A 19,876-nucleotide genomic window follows, 5' to 3' on the forward strand; every position below is an offset into this window, starting at 1 on the left:
CCAATAGAATAATAATATAATATTTTATTCCATAATCTACCGCTACGGTTAATTAGTTTTAGAGTATAATATTACGGTCAAACGCTACTATGTTAACATATTATATTTAATCAATGAATGACTTAAGAAATTATCTTAGAGTATAATATTATTGTCAAACTCGTTTGTGCGTGATCTCGTAAGTTCAATAATAAATTAATATTAAATTAATCATAATTAATTTACTAATCAAGGTAGGTGTCTAACAATACCCCTTAATATCGAGATAAAATGAAGTAACATCTTTTACCTTCAAGAACTAATAGAAGAATAATGAAATATTTAACTTCATCATTTACAACTAAGGTTAATTTTAGAATATAATATTACCATCAAACTCTAATAAGTTAACACATTATATTTAATCAATGAATGACTTAAGAAATTATTTCATTCAATTGTATTGACCAAAGTCTTAATTATATCATATAGTTCAAACTTATTACCTAGAGTTGATGGTTTCCTTCTTAATTAATCATTAATTCTAAAAGTATTTAATCATATTTAACATTCATTCAACTAGTATCCTAAGTAATTAGGTTACTGAAATTAAAATATTATAAATAACTTATTAATTATTATATAATCTTAGATCTAGGAATGACAATGAGCACGGGTAGTATATAATTGCTACCCGCCTCATGTGCTAAAATAACCGCCCGTGAAACTGCGAGTACCCATGTATGCAACTACCTGTGGACATTTGCAAACTCGTGGATATCCATGGATAATAAAAAATAAAATTAAAAAAAATCTTTTTTTTTAGGAAAACAAAGAAAAATATAGATAATGTTCAACAACTTCACGAGAATTACACTCTTTAAAACATATCATTACATAACACCAAAAGCATAAATTCAAATAACATTAGTCTCTTTAAAACATTAGTTAAAATAAAATTAGTCTATCTAAAATACAAGTCCAATAAAAACATTTGTTCAATTCCCTAAGTCTAAATAATAAAACATTCTGCAATTGATATTTTACTCTTCAACAACCTTACTTTTCAATTGATATATATACATATATAAAGAGAGAGAGAGATTATTTTGGTAATTTTTCAGGTAGCGATACCCGCATGTATGAGTATCATATATCCATATGTGTGCACTATCCATCTCATATTCACTACAAATTTTATCCACGCATGTTCACGGGCACATATTTTTTTGTCATTCATACTAAGTAAAAAAAAATATTATATTTCTTCTTAAGAATTTCCTATTAATATATTAAAGTAATATTAGTCACTAGGAATTCTTAATTGAGAATTCAATTCAATGATGATATCCAGGTATATATCATCTATATAAGTAATTTAATAAATGAGATTTATTAATTTTTATCTAATAAATATCATTACATATATATTTATATATTTAAATTATATATTGATATCTTATTCACAATAATTATAAGTCTTTAATTTTAATTAGGACTTGTTAATTAACAATTTAATAAAGGGGATCACTAACTTATTCTCACTAATTTTTATGAAGGAGTAAGGTAAAAATCAACACCTTTTCTTTTTAAGAAAAAACTATTTCTTTTTTTAAAAAGTAATTTAAAATAAAAGATATTTTTGTTATTTTATCTATAGACACTTTCTCTCTCTTTAACCATTCACACCATTTCCTTCTTTGGCAGCCATATTGATCTTAGTTTAAATCTGAATATTTCAAAAAGAAAAATGGTCAGAAACTAGACATCACCAAAAAACCAAACAAAATTACAAGTTGTAAATACCACATTAAAAAGTATTAGCAGCAGCCCGCAACTAAATACAATAACGTCTCATGTGCAAAACGGACCGAGAGTTCAGATTATAGATAAATACTATAGCTGCAATTATGTGCCATTTGAAAAGCAAGATTGAATAATTAGGAAACGTACCTTTGTGGGGAAAACAATTTGGTGCAATTGTTTTGAGAAGAAATTGGAGAAAAGCTTATGGCGTTCAGACGAGAGCTCCGGGAAGAGAGAGAAAAAACAAAAATTAGAAAAAAGTGTAATTTTGGAAGATTTAGGATGATAAGATTGATTTATACAAAAAATAATAATAAAAAAACTGATTGGAGAGAGAGTCTTAGATAAAATAATAAAAATATCATTTATTTTAAATTACTTTTTAAATAAAGAAATAGTTTTTTTGTCGAAAAGAAAAGATGTTGATGAGTAACTTATCCTTTATAAAAATTAGTCGAAATAAGTTAACAATCCCCTCTAATAAACAACAAATATGATATTAAAATAAAAAATAATTTTTTACTGATAATATGATACATTAAATTTTAGATATATATATTTATCTTCAATAATAAATTTATTAATTTTTGAATAATAGTTTTAAAATTCATACTTACCATAATTTTTTATGATTTATAAAATAAAATATTTTACATAAATAGACTATAAATATTAAACTCAAATAATTTATAATATATATAGGTATTAAAAAATAGGTTTAATTATCATTTTTATCCCTTATAATTACAACTTATCTTTTTAGTCTCAATAGTTAAAAATATTTAATTTTGATTTTTATAGTTACAATTTTTTAAACTTTTTTTTCCTGTCTAAAGTTGCATAACACATTACATTCCCAATCTTTTAAAATCGCTATAAAACTAGATTTGATGGTGTAAAATAAAATAAAAAAAATACAGTCAAAGCTTTGTCACTGCATAATAAGCTCGGCAATAAAAAGGCATAAAATTGTAAAATAAATAATCTGAGTAGTGTTATTAATAAATTACAAAAGAGATTTTATCTGTCAAGCTCTGCAACGGGGAACGGATATAGGTTAGAAACTGTGGGGACAATTGCCCCCAAAATAATTTTTTTTTATATGTATTTGATAAAAAAAATATTTTGCTCTCATAAAAAATAGATGTTGTTTCAAAGGTAATATTTTATGTAGAAAATTATAGCTAAGAGATAAAAAGGGTTATAAATTGGTATTAATTTTACTTTTAATTTTTTTTATTTTTGTTATTTTACTCTTATAATAGCAAGCATATATATAAAATCAGTGAGAAACACACATCTTTAAGTCGATTGTAATTTGTAAAAACTTATATATGTAATTAAAAAATTATATATTTGATAAAAATATATAATATTTTTCTTCTATAAAGATATAATATATTGTTTTCTTTTACCTCACTAACAAAATTTTTTGGATCTGACTGTCATTTTCCTCTAGAAAAATGGCAAAAAGAAAGAGAACAAAGTTTGTCAATATAATAAGAACGAATTTGATTAACCACTACAGCGTAAGGATGGAAGAGTTGAATCCTCCTTCGTGTTCAAATGCAAAGCCGTCATAGAATCTGCTTCACAAATGATGGGTGTAAAACCAGAATTCCAAGCTAGCAGCAACCCTTGATCAATAGCCAGCAATTCTGCATCAACATTAGACGTATGTCCAAAACCAGAAAAATCCACTAAGCTAGTGCCACATCTTGTGCATATAACCAGAGATTTTTTTTTTCCAATGGAACACTGAATAACTATGTAACTGAATTTAATATTACACTTAATCATTTTATGAATTATTTTTTCATTTATATTGTTGTTAACTTTTTTATCTTTAATCTCTCTCAAGTGAGAAAGACTTTTTCAATCTATAAGTATCCAATGATCATCTTTAAAACTTAATTGTGATTGTCCGGCCAGGGTTGTGTCTAGATAAATTAGGATTTAAAGCAAAATATCTATAAAAAATAAATGAAATAATTATTGTTTTTTATGTTAATTTTTTAACATTTTGATATGCAAAATCATTTATCTTTAAATGTTTTATAATTAATTAATTTTAATATTTCACTTTTAATAGATAAAATAGTTGATTTATTCAACCTATTTTGTAACATTGTTGATCTTAGATAAGATTTAAAGAATTTTAATTTTGAAAAACTTCTATCGATAGTAGCAATTGTTACGGGTATTGTTAATAATATTCTATAAACAATATACACATGTCACACATGGGAAAGAATGTAATCATTTTATACAATTTAATACTTCGTTTGGAGTGCTAACTTTTTCTTTTAATATTTCTTTCAATACTTTTAATTTTGAAAATAAATCGAGACCATCAATATTTGAATGTTAACTAGATCTTAAAATTTTTTCAAGATTAATACAATATTTTTTTAATTTATCATCGCTTAAAGTTTTAAAATTTTTAAATTCAAATAAAAAACAAAAATAGCTTCATATTTGAAAATCTGCTCAAATCGAGTCTCAATAAAAGAAATAGATTGATCCACTGGGCATATAAAATATTCAATCCAAACAAAATCTTGAACTAAATATGTGATCTCATCATTAACATTTTCATCAAAGTATGATTTTCTATGAATTATATACTTTTCACAAAATTTGGGCTTTATATCCATTTAAACAACTAATTTTTTTGTGGAATCCAAAACCAAAGTAAATCCATTTTTCCTATAATTTTTTAAATAAGCAATAAAACCTTTTAAATTATCTATAACAACATCTATATGCATATCTTTCTATTGTAAAATCTTATTAACAAAATTAACAACAAAGAAAATATCATACCAAATATTCATTCCTAATAAAAATTCAAAATTTTTAATCTTATAAGTTGTTAAACATAGGGCTTCACTTTTTAATTTAGGATCTTCACTATATTTTGATAATTGAAGCAAAACATCTCTTATCTATGGTGCTTGAAGTTTTATTGGTTTGACACTTTCAATTCTACTCTCCCATCAAGTTTGAGATAATGATTTAATAGAAAATTTTCATACATTATCTTGCAAAAATTTCCATTGTTTAGTGTATGAAGTAAATAGAGAATAAATGTGTTGTAGAACTCTAAAAAAAAAAAAAGAAATAGCTCCAGGAGATAAATTAGGCATATAAGACTAAATCTAAATAATAACATCCAAATGACGTATAAAATTTTGTAGAATTTATAACTAATAATCTTTTTTGCACTTCTTAATTTTACCCTTCTTGTTAGATCCAATATCATAACCTTGTCCCCTTATATCATTAATATCAAGCTTGTATTTTTTCCAAAATGTTAATAAGCTCATCAAAAAGGCATTTTCCTAGTGTATCAAAAACTTATAAAAACTCTATAAAGTGTTTTTCTATTTTTTATTGGAGAATTCGATGCGTCAATGCATCTAAAAAATAATAGTCAATTGTTTTTTTATGACTTACATCAGGTTTACAATCAAGAATAACATAAACATATTTTGCATCTTTAACTTTCTTTATTTTTATTTGGAAGACTAACAATTTTATAAGTTCGTTATGTATAGTATTACTTAAGTAATGAGCACAAATTTCACTATTTTTTATGCATCTCACATGTTCTTTTATAATTGGATCAAATTCTATAAATATTTCAATCAAATTCAAAAAGTTATCATTTTTTTTCATATATCTTCTCATTTATACCACGAAAAGTATGATTATTTTTAGAAAGATATTTAATTATAACTATAATTTTAAGTAAAACTTTTTTTCAATGTTCCTTTTATTTATTAATTTGTTCTTGTAACTTTTTTATGTATAGTCTTTTTTCTAGTTCAATCCATTAGGCCATATTACTAATATGTTCATGAGTTGTCTCATGACTTTTGAACTAAGATTTTTTCAATCTCTAGTCCTTTCATTTACTAATTGACTAATATCATTTGAACAAAATAACTTACAACAAAAACAATACACTTTATTTAAATCTTTAGAATAAATTATCCATTTCCTATCATATTTTTCTCCATTTGATAATATTCTTTGATAAAAGGATAAATTAAAATGTCTATTATTTTTATCTTTTTTGGAAATTGTAAATTGTTATGTCTAATTGGACTTTTTTCTATCTTTAAATCTCTACATTTTTCATCAATAGTTTTCTATTTTCCTGGATCATAAATATTTTTAGGAACTTCACTTGGGGTGTTACTATGTTCATTATTTTCTTCTAATAAAGTATTCACCTATAAATTCTTTTGTTCTTGATTGAAATTAAAACTATCAGTATTTTCAATGTTATCTACAAGTAATTTTTTTTATAATTTTTCATCAATTGTACTTATTCCTATATCTTTTTTTTATGAATAATAACAAATTTATCAAGAACACCATATTGATATTGAATTCAATTTTCAATTTTTCTCTCTTTTTTTTAATTTTTCAAAACCTGATTCATATTTCTTATTTGACATTTAATACTATCACAATTCTAAAAGTGTAAGAAGAAAATAAAATGAAAACACAACAATAAGAACTTATAAATCAAAATGTTATAAAATAAAAAAGAGAAAGGGTTGAAACGATAGAACCTGAAAATAAAAAAATTACGCATGAATGTTTTCTATTGCAACAATTTGATACCAATTATCCACTCTGACAATTCACTTAAAGTCTTAAGAAAATAATAGAAAAATGAGGAAAAAAAGAGAAAAAAGATTACGAATGAAATAGTGAAGAGAATGACTTGAAAATATTAATTTTTATAATGTATATATAGAGATAAAAAAAAAATAACCGTTGAGGTATAATATTGGAAATGATTAATCATCAAAATGATTTTTCTTTCAATTAAAATCTTATTATTAATCATAAATTAATATTGTTATTAAAACTTTACCCTCAATATATCATTAAAAAAGGTAACTTGAAAATTTTTGTGGTCATTGGTCAATGATTATGTGAACATTGGAATTTGAAAAATTAATGATGATATCTCATTGCTACTAAGTATTTTTAATTTACTGCAATTTACTCATGATTGTGTGTCCCTCAAATATCTACATTATTATTATAGCAAAAAATTTACACTATTAATAACTTTTCAATTTGTGGGCCTAAGGCACTGACCTAATTGGCCTTACTGCCAACACGGTACTCACCCCAACCTGTCTAACCATTGCCCTCAACATGTTCTAGTAAGTATCTTGCACTGTTGCGCTCTCCCCTATTATGCAACAATAGGACATGCTACTTGACCTTTATATATGAACTCATGTGTCAAGGAGACGACGAGTTGGTCACCAAATTTATTAATTCTGATATTAATTGTTGTGCATAAGAGGGTTAAATACACGAGAGATTTTAATCAATGGATCACCGAGCAATCACACAAATAAAATTGATACGACATTTTAACTCAAAATCATAAGATTTGTTTACATGTTTTTTCCTCACTTATAGAGTGTTTAACTTTCTCATTTCAATCCAATGTAAAATTTTACCTCATATTTATACTCTAAGAGAACATGAATCACAAAACAATCCTCTAAAACCAGAAAACCTAGGATTACCAAGAGAAGATCCATCTGTATTAAGCTTGATGTAATTCTGAGGTGGAGGAGACCAACGAACATAGATAGGCAAATTGGTAGCATCCAACGCAGAAAAAAAAAAGGAAGCAGCAGCATCATGCATAGGTTTTGCTTTCTTGACGATAATCCACAAGGACCAGACGTTGTCATCAAAGATCTTAGAGTTACGAACTTTCCAAATCCACAGCAAGGTTGTGGCAAAGAAAGAACCTGTCTCAACTGCTCCCGTTAGGAAGGATTAAATGAATAAAATTGTTTATAGCTCAATTCTTACTCAGATTTAAGTCATTCAATTCATGAATCATGTTGAACAAATTAATTATTGAATTGAATTTTAAGGTAATTTTGAATTAATTCAATTCATTGTAAATTAATCATCTTTTAAAAGTACCTAGTTCAAGCCCTTTTCTTTAATTGGTTAATAGAGATTACCGCGTTATACAGAATTCTTTAAATTATATTATCGGATGCATCGTATAATAAATTTTTTAATACTTTATTTTAAGAAAATCGTACAATGTCGTTGAAAATGGGGAACAGAGGATAAAAGGGAGTATAATATTGTAAGTGTTTTATCCTTGATTTTAACTATCATGATGCTCTGTTATTTTTGTTGCTAAATTGGAAAATAGAAACATGACTATTTCTTTTCAATTAGCAGTTTTTGTATTAATTACTATTTTATTTATCTATTAATTAGTGTGTAGTGTTCAATTTGTTTCTCATACACTCGCACGGAGTATGTCAATTAAAATTTTATTTAGTTAATTAACGTCGATGGTTAATGTCAAATCTTACTATGTAGATTACTACAGTAAAATTCAATTTTAATTAAAAGAAATTACAAAAAAGTATTCCATCTTAATTTTGTGTTTATTACACTCTTGACAAATCTTCTTTCATTCTTTATAGGTTGTACTCCCACAACAGAGATGCTGTACTACAAGAACGAATTCCTCTATGAAAGTAGTACAAATACTCCTGTTTTATTCTTCTTTTTCTTTTTTTCTTTTTTTCCTCTTGATTTTTTTTTAATCTAAACTACAATGAATAAAGGTATTAGACAAGGTTAACACGGAGTTAAAATATAGTATTATATTAAAATCATTATACACGAATGACATTGTTTTAACTTAATCATAAGTCTCATATTTTAGTTCGACTGGATCGAAACTCAAAAAAAAATTATTGCCTACAACAGAAATGACCTTATCCAATTTAAATAAGATTATTTGAGATGCCTATACTAAAATAACAGTATTAAATTATAGAATCTAGGCACTTGCATGTTATTTATCTTCAGATAATTGCAAAATTAGGCCAATATAAAAGGTACAACAGTGACTATTGCTTGAGCATATGTTTATATATAAAAACATCAAAGAACTAAAACAAGTCACTTACCAAAACTAGAACTATACATCATCTTTAAGAAATGCTAGTTTGACAAATCAACATGTATCATTTTTCGCAGGTGTCAAACGGAGAACACAGCAGTGTAGCCAACGTTGGAGGCTTAGAAACAGACAGCTTCAACTTCCAACAACATGTGTTTGATGCTCAATTTTCGTGTTTGAAGTTCGATTCACAAAACTTGTTGTGTCAATCTTCTGGGGACAACTCTGCTCCAATATTATTCGGAAGTGTTGTTGATTCTTTCTTGTCCAGTGATGAAGACACGTTTTGTGACACATATAGTGAATATAGTGAACTTCCTTGCCATGAAGTGTCACTTTATGAGCATTTCAGACACGAAAACAACATCTTGGAGAGTAATTATTCTGCCCCAGTTAATGAGGTTGGTGTAAATGGTGTTTAATGTTGCTATTTGGTGTTTTAATTTTGATTTTTGAATGAGAATTATGAATTCTCTATTGGCTTTTTGTTCTCAGGTTGAGGTTGTTTGTGCTACTTCTGGCATGGTTCCAACTAGGAAAAACAGAATAAAATGGACCAAAGATTTACATGAACAATTTGTTGTGGCGGTCAATAGCCTTGGTGGTCCTCAAAGTAAGTTAAGTTAAAATTAGTCAAAATTATATTTTTGGTCCTCCTAGTTGTCTTTAATTTCGATTTTAATCCTCCTTTAAATTTATTTACGAATTTAGTCATTCAATTATGTCAAATCCAGTAGATATAATTCCCAAGTTTAGATTTAAACGTTGACTGTCACAAAAAAATGTTGACGTTCATATGTCACGTTTTGATTGGATGATGAAAAAAAAAATATTAGAACTGACTCTTGGGTGCACCTTTTCATGTCCAATTAGAATGTGTGACACATCACAATCAATTCTTCTTTGTGACTGTCAATGTTCAAATCTGAACTTATGGATTACATTTATAGAATTTGACATCATTGGAAGATTAAATTCATGAATAAATTTAAATGAGAATTAAAATCAAAATTAGAAACAATTAGAGAGACCAAAAATATAATTTTACCTTAAAATTAAATAACAAAACATAAATGCAGCTTTTTAAAAGTGTTTTTAGTGTTATTTTCCAATTATAATTGGAGTCTCATTCAGTTATCTATGTTAATTCTTAATGTAAACCTTGATTATGCAAATTACTATAGTAAAACTTTAATTTTGATAAGAGAACAACACCAAAAATATATAAAGAGCTGTATTTAATGTTTGTTCTTTTAATGAATTGTAGAAGCAAAACCCAAGGCAGTGCTACAGATGATGAATTCAAAGTTGCTTACCATTTTTCATGTTAAAAGTCACTTGCAGGTTACAATCTTCTCTTAAGGAAATTAGCATGTTGTTCTTGAATATTATTGTGTATTTGTTTTATAGGCAAGTGTTTTTAGTTTTTTTTTAGTGGGAGAGATTCAAATCCACCCCTTCTTCCTAATTAGCATGTTGTTCTTGAATTTGATTGCGTAATGTTTCCATTTCGTATATTCTGGATTACTGATTTTGATTATCCATATTTTTAATTGACACAATTTCGGTGCAGAAATATCGGACCACAATGTACATGCAAAACACTACCAAGGGTAAATTCCTGTTCCCTGCAGATATAATTTAACTTTTATCATTTTTGTACTCTATATAATCACATTTATCATTTTTGTCATCTATATCATGCTTGTTATTCTCAAATATTAATTAAATTAAGAAAAAAAGGGTTGAAACATTTGTGCATATACTTCTGTTGATATAAATTACCACCCATTGTCTTGTTTCCATTGTATAGAGGGGTACAAAGAAAGCCAAGGCAGAGACATGGTCACGGAACTTCAACAGAAAATGTAATGTAGTATAGCATGCCACAATATTTATATTGTACCGCTTGTGTGCGTGCTTATTTTCTCACTATAATATGCATGCCCCCTTATACAAATTTCTAAAATGTAATGGCCATTAGAATTATGCTTCTGGCAGCTATATGCAACTTGAGGAATCAAGACTACTGCAACTTGAGATTGAGAGAGGTATTCAAGAACAATTGAAGGTGCGTGTGAGAATTTTTGTTTTCCCACTATTCATTATTTTTAGAACTCTAGTATATACATTCAAATTTGTTCTTTAATTTCTTTATGAAATTCCAGTTTCCATTAACTTCTATCTTATCAGAACTTTTCAATTGAGATAATTAATTTACAAAAAAAATAATATTCTTATAAATTTTTAGGTACTTGAGAAAGAGTTAAATAAGTAAAATTCAAAAAAGTAAGAAGTTTAACTTATTTAATTGATTAATTTATTTTACTTTTTTTCCTATAATACTAAAAAGTTAATCCAAATTAACTATAAAATATGCTTATAACTGTCTTTTTACTTTTTCTGATGGTCAGGCTCAACGAAATTTGCAAATGCTAGTCGAAGAACAAAAGGAGCAAGTCAATAGTGTAACTGGTCAAAATCAAACAAAGCAAACTGGAGGATCCAAATCTTTGGAAGAAAAATAATTAATAGGCACGGACCTGTAATATTATTTACCTTTTAATATTTTTTAAGAACATATGACAAATTAAACTTTAAGTAAATAACTCGTAACGTACTTTTTCCTTTTTTTAACTACCCAATCAATCTTATATTTTTTTTATCTTCATATATAAACATTACATATTAAAATTAAATCACAATAAATAACTTGAAATTAAGTAATTATGCTTGAGAGTTTTGACTTTTTTTTTTCAGATAACAAGTAGAACATTCAGAACAAAATCCCCCATTTTTGCATGCCTTCAAAACTTAAAGTGCTATAGGAATATATGTCAACATATTGAACTATAAATGCTTCTGTTCTGGCTTCATTTTTATGATAGTGTTTGTGTCTTTCTCTGTGCTTATTTGGTGTGATCATTTTGTTCCGTTATTTGATTCATCATTTTTTATGTCTTATCCAATATCCAGTTATCTTTTGTCCACACTCACATTTAGATCTACGACGTCTAATGACGAAGACCAAGAATCATTCTTTCAAGTGTCGACATTTTTTGTCATTGTCGTGATGCATCTTTTTAACCATGTCGTCATCCCAGAGTTATTATGTTTCTGTTGGGTGCCTGTATTTATGCAAGCAAGTTTTGTCATACTCTTCTAAAATATTTCTTTAATAATGTTTAATATTAATATAAAATTTTGCATTTAATACTTTCAAAATATTTAAAGCATTTAATAATTTTTATTTAACAATTGAAAAAAATATATAAAAAAGTAAAATTAAATTTCACACAACCTAAGATTTTAGCTTATTACACTTAAAACCCCTAGGTTCTTTAAATACTTTTGACCCTTGCTTACAAACAACGTTAAATTTCCATTAAAATAAATAAAGAGTTAATTAAGTTTTTGATTCTTAAATTTTTTTCAAAATTTGATTTTTAGTCGAAGGACTTTTATTTGACCCATCAAAGTCCGTTAACTTTTTGTCATTAGAGTTTTAGTCCTTAAACTTTTGTTTGACTAGTTAATGTTCTACAACTTTTTTCTATTAAAGTTTTTAGTCCTTAAAATCTCATTAAATAAATAAAAATAATGGATTCAAACTTTTATTTAGAAACTAAAAACTAAAGGTTCTAAAAATTAAGGGACCTTGATCAATTAAACGAAAATTTAAGGACTAAAAACTTTAATGGAAAAAGTTAAAAGACCTTGACTAGTCAAACAAAATTTTAGGGATTGAAAATGAAATTTCAAAAAATGTTTAGGGATTAAAAACTTAGTTAACCCATAAATAAATAAACAAAAAATAAAATGTGTTAAGTTTCCTTTTTACTATTTTTCCAATTTTGTCTCTAAAATAATCAACACCTCCCTTAATGTTCTCCCCAATTTCCATTTCCCCACCATGTGCATGTTCGGTCCTTGATCTCCAAACACAATTTGTTTGCAACTTGTATTTTGGGTCCACCCCTTGGGGAAGGAATGAATGACATGGTAAAGCAGTTGCAAGCAAAGCCAATCAAAGAGGCTTAGGAAATAGAAGCAACCAGTTCCTCCTTCAAGCAAGAATGGTTAGAATTCATATAAAAAATCGAAAAACTCATGGGCTTTCTTCCAAAAGATGCACGTGCAAGCTCTAACCTCTATGAGCATCTAACACAACACATCATTACCAAGACTGGACTAGTCTTCAACAAGGCCCTATCTTTCATTATGAAATGTGGCACATCAGAATGTCATTTTTGTAAAAGTTTGAACACCACTCTCGCCACCTCCACCAATTCGGCCACCTTGTGTTGTTGCTTGCCACCATCTTCCACTGATCAACCTTTTTTTCACCAATTTATGGCCACTAAAGTGGATTGGTTGATCACTGGAAGGGGATTGAATAATGACATGCCAACTGACTAGGTCTTTTCCTACACAAAACTCTTGCTTTTGATTTTTTCTTTCTTGAGCTATTGCCAGGAAATCAAATGTTCTATTAGGAGCAAAGACTTCCCTTCTTAAGTTGATGTAAACCCATTTGCACAAGGATTGAAGATGGATCTTCAAAGGTTTTTTCTTTCTTTTTTTTTAAAGAAATTTATTGAATGAGAGAGAAAGTGACGAGTTTATGGAGGGTTGAATGTAAGGTATTTGGTTCAAAGTTTGAATGTGTTTGGATGGAAAATGAAGATGATAACAATGGTGTTCAAGTAGGATTAAAGAATGAAGGTTTAGAAAGATGAAGAAGGAGAATGAAGAAGGGGGTTGGAAGAATCACTCCTTCGGAATTGGTGTCACACACAAGGTGGTGTTCCTTGATAAACCAATTTCTTGAATCACTCAAGTAACTACGGAGATTCACTCTCACACTTTAGAAGGTGATTAAAAACTCAAATTCAATGTCTATTTTTTTATTAAAAAATGTGCAGCCTATAAATATGAATGACATCAAGTTGGTTACACAAGTGAAATAATCACCAATAACAACAATTGATGGTGTCATTAAACCTAATTAAAACTAGAATTGATAACAACAATTGATGGTGTCATTATACCTAATTAAAACTAGAATTAAGACACATAAACATATGGAAAATTGTGCAACTCCTTGGTCAGCCAAAAGGCAGCCACAATCCTAGAGTTTTCACCTTATTAAACCTTAATTTCTTTAAATTAAAACAAGCCCATATGTGGTGCAAATCCCAAGAGAATTGACAACCACTTTAACAAAAGTTTGAGCCTTTATTTCAACTAACAAAATGCTAATAAAATCACTCAACAAAAGTGGCACCCTCTACTCTTCTTGGAACATGGTGCAATTAACAATCTGAAGCTTCTCCACTTGTAACTTGGGCCTAAATTCAAATAGCATGGTTAACACTTGTTGAAGAGTTTCCTTGGCCTTCTTTGTTCTAGCCCTTGCCATAGGTCTTCAAAGTTCTTCTAAAGGTTCCTTGCCCTTATTCCTTGCCTTGTCCTCATCACTCTCTCCCTCTTCAAAAGGATTTGTCCTCAAATCGGCTTCTCCATCTACATCGAAAAGAGTTAAGTCAGACACATTAAATGTAGTACTCACATTATACTCACCGGGCAATTCAATCTTGTACGCATTGTCATTTATCCTTTTAAGTACTTGAAATGGACCATCCCCTCTTGGTTGAAGCTTGGATTTCCTTTGCTCTGGAAACCTCTCCTTTCTCATGTGAACCCAAACCCAATCTTCGGGTTGGAAAACAACCTTTTTGCACCCCTTGTTTGCTTGTTTAGCATAGCTCTCATTCCTCTTTTCAATTTGGGCCTTGACTCTTTCATGGAGCTTTTTCACATAGTCCGCTTTGGCTTATCCTTCCTTATGCTTAAAAACTAAAATATTAGGCATTGGCAACAAATTAAGAGGAGTTAGTGGATTGAAACCATAAACAACCTCAAAAGGAGAACAACTAGTGGTGCTATGCACAGTCCTATTATAAGCAAATTCAATGTGAGGTAAGCAAACTTCCCAATTTTTAAGATTCTTTCTCAAAACGGTCCTTATCAAGGTACCCAAAGTCCTATTCACGACCTCCGTTTGTCCATCTGTTTGAGGGTGACAAGTAGTAGAAAATAGTAGCTTAGTACCCAACTTCCCCCATAAGGTCCTCCAAAAATGGCTTAGGAACTTGTAGTCCCTATCACTAACAATGCTTCTTGGTAATCCATGGAGTTTCACCACTTCTTTGAAGAACAAATCCGCCACATGATTAACATCATCAAATTTCCTACAAGGAATAAAATGAGCCATTTTAGAAAATCTATCAACAACAACAAATATGGAATCCTTATCATTACTTGTTCTAGGCAGCCCTAAAACAAAGTCCATTGATAAATCAATCCATGGAGAATCCAGAATTGGTAAAGGGGTATACAAACCACGAGGCATTACCTTTGACTTGGCCTTTTTGCAAACAATACAACGCTCACAAAATTTCTGCACATTTTTCTTCATGTTAGGCCAATAAAAATGCTCTTTCAATGTATCTAAGGTCTTTTGGACCCCAAAATGCCCCATCAACCCTCCTTCTTGGGCTTCACACACAAGCAAGTTTCTAGTAGAACACTTGGGCACACATAATTTATTTTCTTTTAAAAGATAGCCCTCATATTTATAAAAACCATCTTTAGAAAACTTTTCACAATTTTTGAAGATTTCACCAAAGGTGTCATCTCCTTCATACATTTCTTTCAAGCAATCAAATTCAATCATTTTTGTTTCAAGCATAGAAAGCAAAAAGTGTCTCCTTGACAAGGCATCCGCAACAATATTTCCTTTTCCCTTTTTATGTTTAATAACATAAGGAAATTGCTCAAGAAATTCCACCCATTTGGCATGCCTTTTATTTAGCTTACCTTGTCCTTTTAAGTATTTTAGGGACTCATGGTCACTATGGATCTCAACCTCCTTGGGATAAAGATAGTGTTGCCATGTTTTCAACGCTCTCACTAAGGCATACAACTCCTTATCATAAGTAGAATAGTTAAGGGTAGGACCACTTAATTTTTCACTAAAATAAGCAATTGGATGACCTTCTTGTAACAATATAGCCCCAATTCCAACATTTGAAGCATCGCATTCAATTTCAAAAGATTTTGAAAAATTTGGCAAAGCAAGTATGGGGGCATTGGTTAACTTTTGCTTAAGAGCATTGAAAGCTTCTTCTTGTTTCTCCCCCCATTTGAAAAAAAAATTCTTAATTACTTCATTCAAAGGTGCTGCCAAGGTACTAAAATCATTCACAAACCGTCTATAAAAACTTGCTAGGCCATGAAAACTTCTCACCTCGGTCACACTTTTAGGTGTAGGCCACTCTTGGATAGCCTTGACCTTTTCTTCATCAACTTGAACCCCTTTGGAACTCACTACAAAACCAAGAAATACAACATGGTCTTTGCAAAAAATAAATTTTTCAAGGTTGGCATACAATTGTTCCTTCCTAAGCACACACAACACCAATTTTAAGTGTGCAACATGAAAATCAAGGGTTGTGCTATAAACAAGGATATCATCAAAGTACACCACCACAAATTTACCAATGAATTCTCTCAAAACATGGTTCATTAATCTCATGAAAATGCTTGGTGCATTAGTCAAACCGAAAGGCATAACCAACCATTCATATAATCCATATTTAGTTTTGAAAGCAGTTTTCCATTCATCTCCTTCTTTAATCCTTATTTGATTGTAACCACTTTTCAAATCAATTTTGGAAAAGAAACAAGCACCATGCAATTCATCAAGCAAATCATTAATTCTAGGTATTGGATACCTATATTTAATGGTAATATTGTTTAAAGCTCTACAATCGGAGCACATCCTCCAAGAACCATTTTTTTTTGGAACCAAAATTACCGGGACAGTACACGGACTCATGCTATCTCTTACCCATCCCTTACCAATGAGTTCCTCCACTTGTCTTTGGATCTCCTTGGTCTCTTGAGGGTTACTCCTATAAGCTGGCCTATTAGGCCAAGAAGCTCTCGGCACGAGATCAATTTGATGCTCAATTCCCCTCAATGGTTGCAACCTACTTGGAACACTTGATGGAAACACCTCCTCAAATTCCTGCAAAAGAGTTTTCACACTAGAAGGTGATATGAACCCTCATGGCACAAGGGCTGACTTAGGATCGTCTAGGATTAAACCTTGATGGAAAATGTGGAAATTGATTAAGGAAAGGATGGAAAATAAGGTGGTTAATTTCGTGGGTCTTAATAAGGTGGTTCTTAGCATAAAATGGATTAATGGGATGGTAAAACGTAGGTTAAGTGGTGGCTGGACAGAAATATAGAAATGTCAATAACTCAAGCTACAGAGCTCCAAATGAGGTGATTCCAAAACGAGGTGAAAGGTCTCATTTTGAAATTCAATTTAGGCTCAAGAGTCACTTAATTTGAGTGCGTAAAATGGGAGTTATGGCCATGAGATAATTCTACGCAGAAGTGGATTTTCTGGAATTGTGGTTTGAAAGAACAAGGTTGAAGATGAAAGGAAGGAAAGAATCACTCTTTCCGGTGAGGGCAACACACAAAGGTTGTGAAAGTCCTTTGATACAGCCAGGGTGTTCTTGAATCACTCAAGAATTTAGGAGAATCACTCTCACTAAGATAAAAGAGGTAAACTCTAATTTTCTGAATAAAACTCAACTTGTGTTTATTGATAAAATGGTTTAGCTTATATAGAAGCTTTACATCCGATTTTAGTAATGACCCACTAACCTAGAATTAAAATAACTTAATGCCATTAACCTAGGGAATTAAAAGAACTTAATGGCTGAGTGTAACTGAAATTGTGGCAACCAAAAGTCACCCCCAACAGCCAACAAGTCAGCCACCATTTGGTCTCCCAAAAGGCTGATGCCTAGGTTGCCAATTGGGCCCTTATTACAACTTGAACTAAACCTAACTAAAGCCCTTTTAGTTGATTAACCCAAAACATATTTTTGGTCAGCCAACTTTACAAGGATTGGGCCATTATTTAGACAAACTAAACACTCTAAAATTGAGACAAAGTGGTGCCATTTAGTACTCCTCCATTTAGGCCATGATACAACTCACAACCTTGGACTTTTCTCCTTGAAACTTGGGCTTGTATTCAAATAGTATGGAAAACACTTGTTGAAGAGCTTCCTTGGTTTTCCTTGCTCTAGCCCTTGTCATAGGTCCTCCAAGTCCTTCAAGTGGATCCTTGCCCTTGCTCTTGGTCATGTCCTCATCATTCTCTCCCTCTTGAGAAGGATTTGTCCTCATATCGGATTCTCCATCTGCATCAAAAAGAGATAAGTCAGAGACATTGAAGGTGGAACTAACATTATACTCACCGGGCAGCTCAACTTGGTAAGCATTGTCATTGATTCTTTCAAGCACTTGAAATGGTCCATCTCCACTTGGTTGAAGCTTTGATTTCCTTTGTTCCGGAAACCTTTCTTTTCTCATGTGCACCCAAACCCAATCTCCGGGTTCGAAGACAACCTTCTTTCTCCCTTTGTTGGCTTGTTTAGCATAGCTTTTATTTTTCCTCTCAATTTTATCTTTGACTCTCTCATGAAGCGTCTTCACATAGTCCGCCTTTGCTTGACCTTCTTTATGCTTAAAAATAGAAACATTAGGCATAGGCAAAAGATCAAGAGGAGTTAGTGGGTTAAAACCATAAACAACTTCAAAAGGAGAACAATTAGTGGTGCTATGAACAGCTCTATTGTAAGCAAATTCAACATGGGGTAAACAAGCTTCCCAAGTTTTTAAGTTCTTCCTCAAAACTGTCCTAAGCAAAGTTCCCAAAGTCCTATTAACAACTTCCGTTTGCCCATCGATTTATGGGTGACAAGTGGTTGAAAATAACAATTTAGTGCCCAACTTGCTCCACAAAGTCCTCCAAAAATGGCTTAGGAACTTAGAGTCCCTATCACTAACAATGCTCCTTGGCAAACCATGGAGTCTCACAATCTCCTTGAAAAACAAATCAGCCACATGGGAAGCATCATCAACTTTTTTACATGGAATAAAATGAGCCATTTTAGAAAACCTATCAACAACCACAAAAATGGAATCTCTACCATTGCTTGTTTTTGGCAGCCCCAAAACAAAATCCATGGATAAATCAATCCAAGGATACTCCGGAATTGGCAATGGAGTATACAATCCATGAGGCTTTACCTTAGACTTTGCCTTTTTACATACAATGCAACGTTCATAAAATTTTTGCACATCCTTTTTCATATGAGGCCAATAAAAATGTTCTTGTAATGTTTCTAGAGTCTTTTGGACCCTAAAATGCCCCATTAAACCTCCTTCATGTGCTTCACAAACAAGCAAATTTCAAGTAGAACATTTAGGCACACACAATTTGTTTTCTTTGAAAAGAAAGCCTTCATGTCTAAAGAAACCTTTTTTTTGAAAATTTTTCACAATTTTTAAAAATTTCTCCAAAAGTTTCATCATTTTCATACATGCTTTTCAAACATTCAAGACCAATCAATTTTGTTTCAAGCATAGAAAGTAAGGCATGACGCCGAGAAAGAGCATCGGCTACAATATTACCTTTTCCCTTTTTATGTTTGATAACATAAGGGAATTGCTCTAGGAATTCCACCCACTTCGCATGCCTTTTGTTAAGCTTGCCTTGCCCCTTGATATATTTGAGGGACTCATGGTCACTATGAATGACAAATTCCTTGGGATAAAGGTAGTGTTGCCATATTTTGAAAGCCCGTACTAAGGAATACAACTCCTTATCATAAGTTGAATAGTTAAGGGTAGGACCACTTAACTTTTCACTAAAATAAGCAATTGGATGGCCTTCTTGCATCAATACAGCCCCAATCCCAACATTTGAAGCATCACACTCAATTTCAAAAGATTTTTGAAAGTTTGGCAACACAAGTATGGGGGCATTAGTTAGCTTTTGCTTAAGAACATTGAAAGCTTCTTCTTGTTTCTCTCCCCATTTGAAACCAACATTTTTCTTGAGCACTTCATAGAGAGGTGCTGCTAATGTGCTAAAATCCTTCACAAATCGTCTATAAAAACTTGCTAAGCCATGAAAAATCCTCACCTCGGTCACGGACTTAGGTGTAG

General features: G+C 30.3%; 1 protein-coding gene across 1 annotated transcript; it reads left to right on the forward strand.

The window, feature by feature from the left end:
- Positions 1 to 8,791: 8,791 nt before the first annotated feature.
- LOC114425564 (myb family transcription factor PHL5-like) lies at positions 8,792 to 11,463 on the forward strand. Its single transcript, XM_028392508.1, has 7 exons — positions 8,792 to 9,171; positions 9,266 to 9,383; positions 10,038 to 10,114; positions 10,344 to 10,383; positions 10,584 to 10,638; positions 10,772 to 10,841; positions 11,185 to 11,463. The coding sequence occupies exons 1-7, from the start codon at positions 8,830 to 8,832 to the stop codon at positions 11,296 to 11,298; spliced, it is 816 nt and encodes a 271-aa protein (XP_028248309.1). The 5' UTR covers positions 8,792 to 8,829; the 3' UTR covers positions 11,299 to 11,463.
- Positions 11,464 to 19,876: the final 8,413 nt, after the last annotated feature.

Source organism: Glycine soja, chromosome 9, assembly GCF_004193775.1.
Source record: "Glycine soja cultivar W05 chromosome 9, ASM419377v2, whole genome shotgun sequence".
NCBI classification, from domain to species: domain Eukaryota; kingdom Viridiplantae; phylum Streptophyta; class Magnoliopsida; order Fabales; family Fabaceae; genus Glycine; species Glycine soja.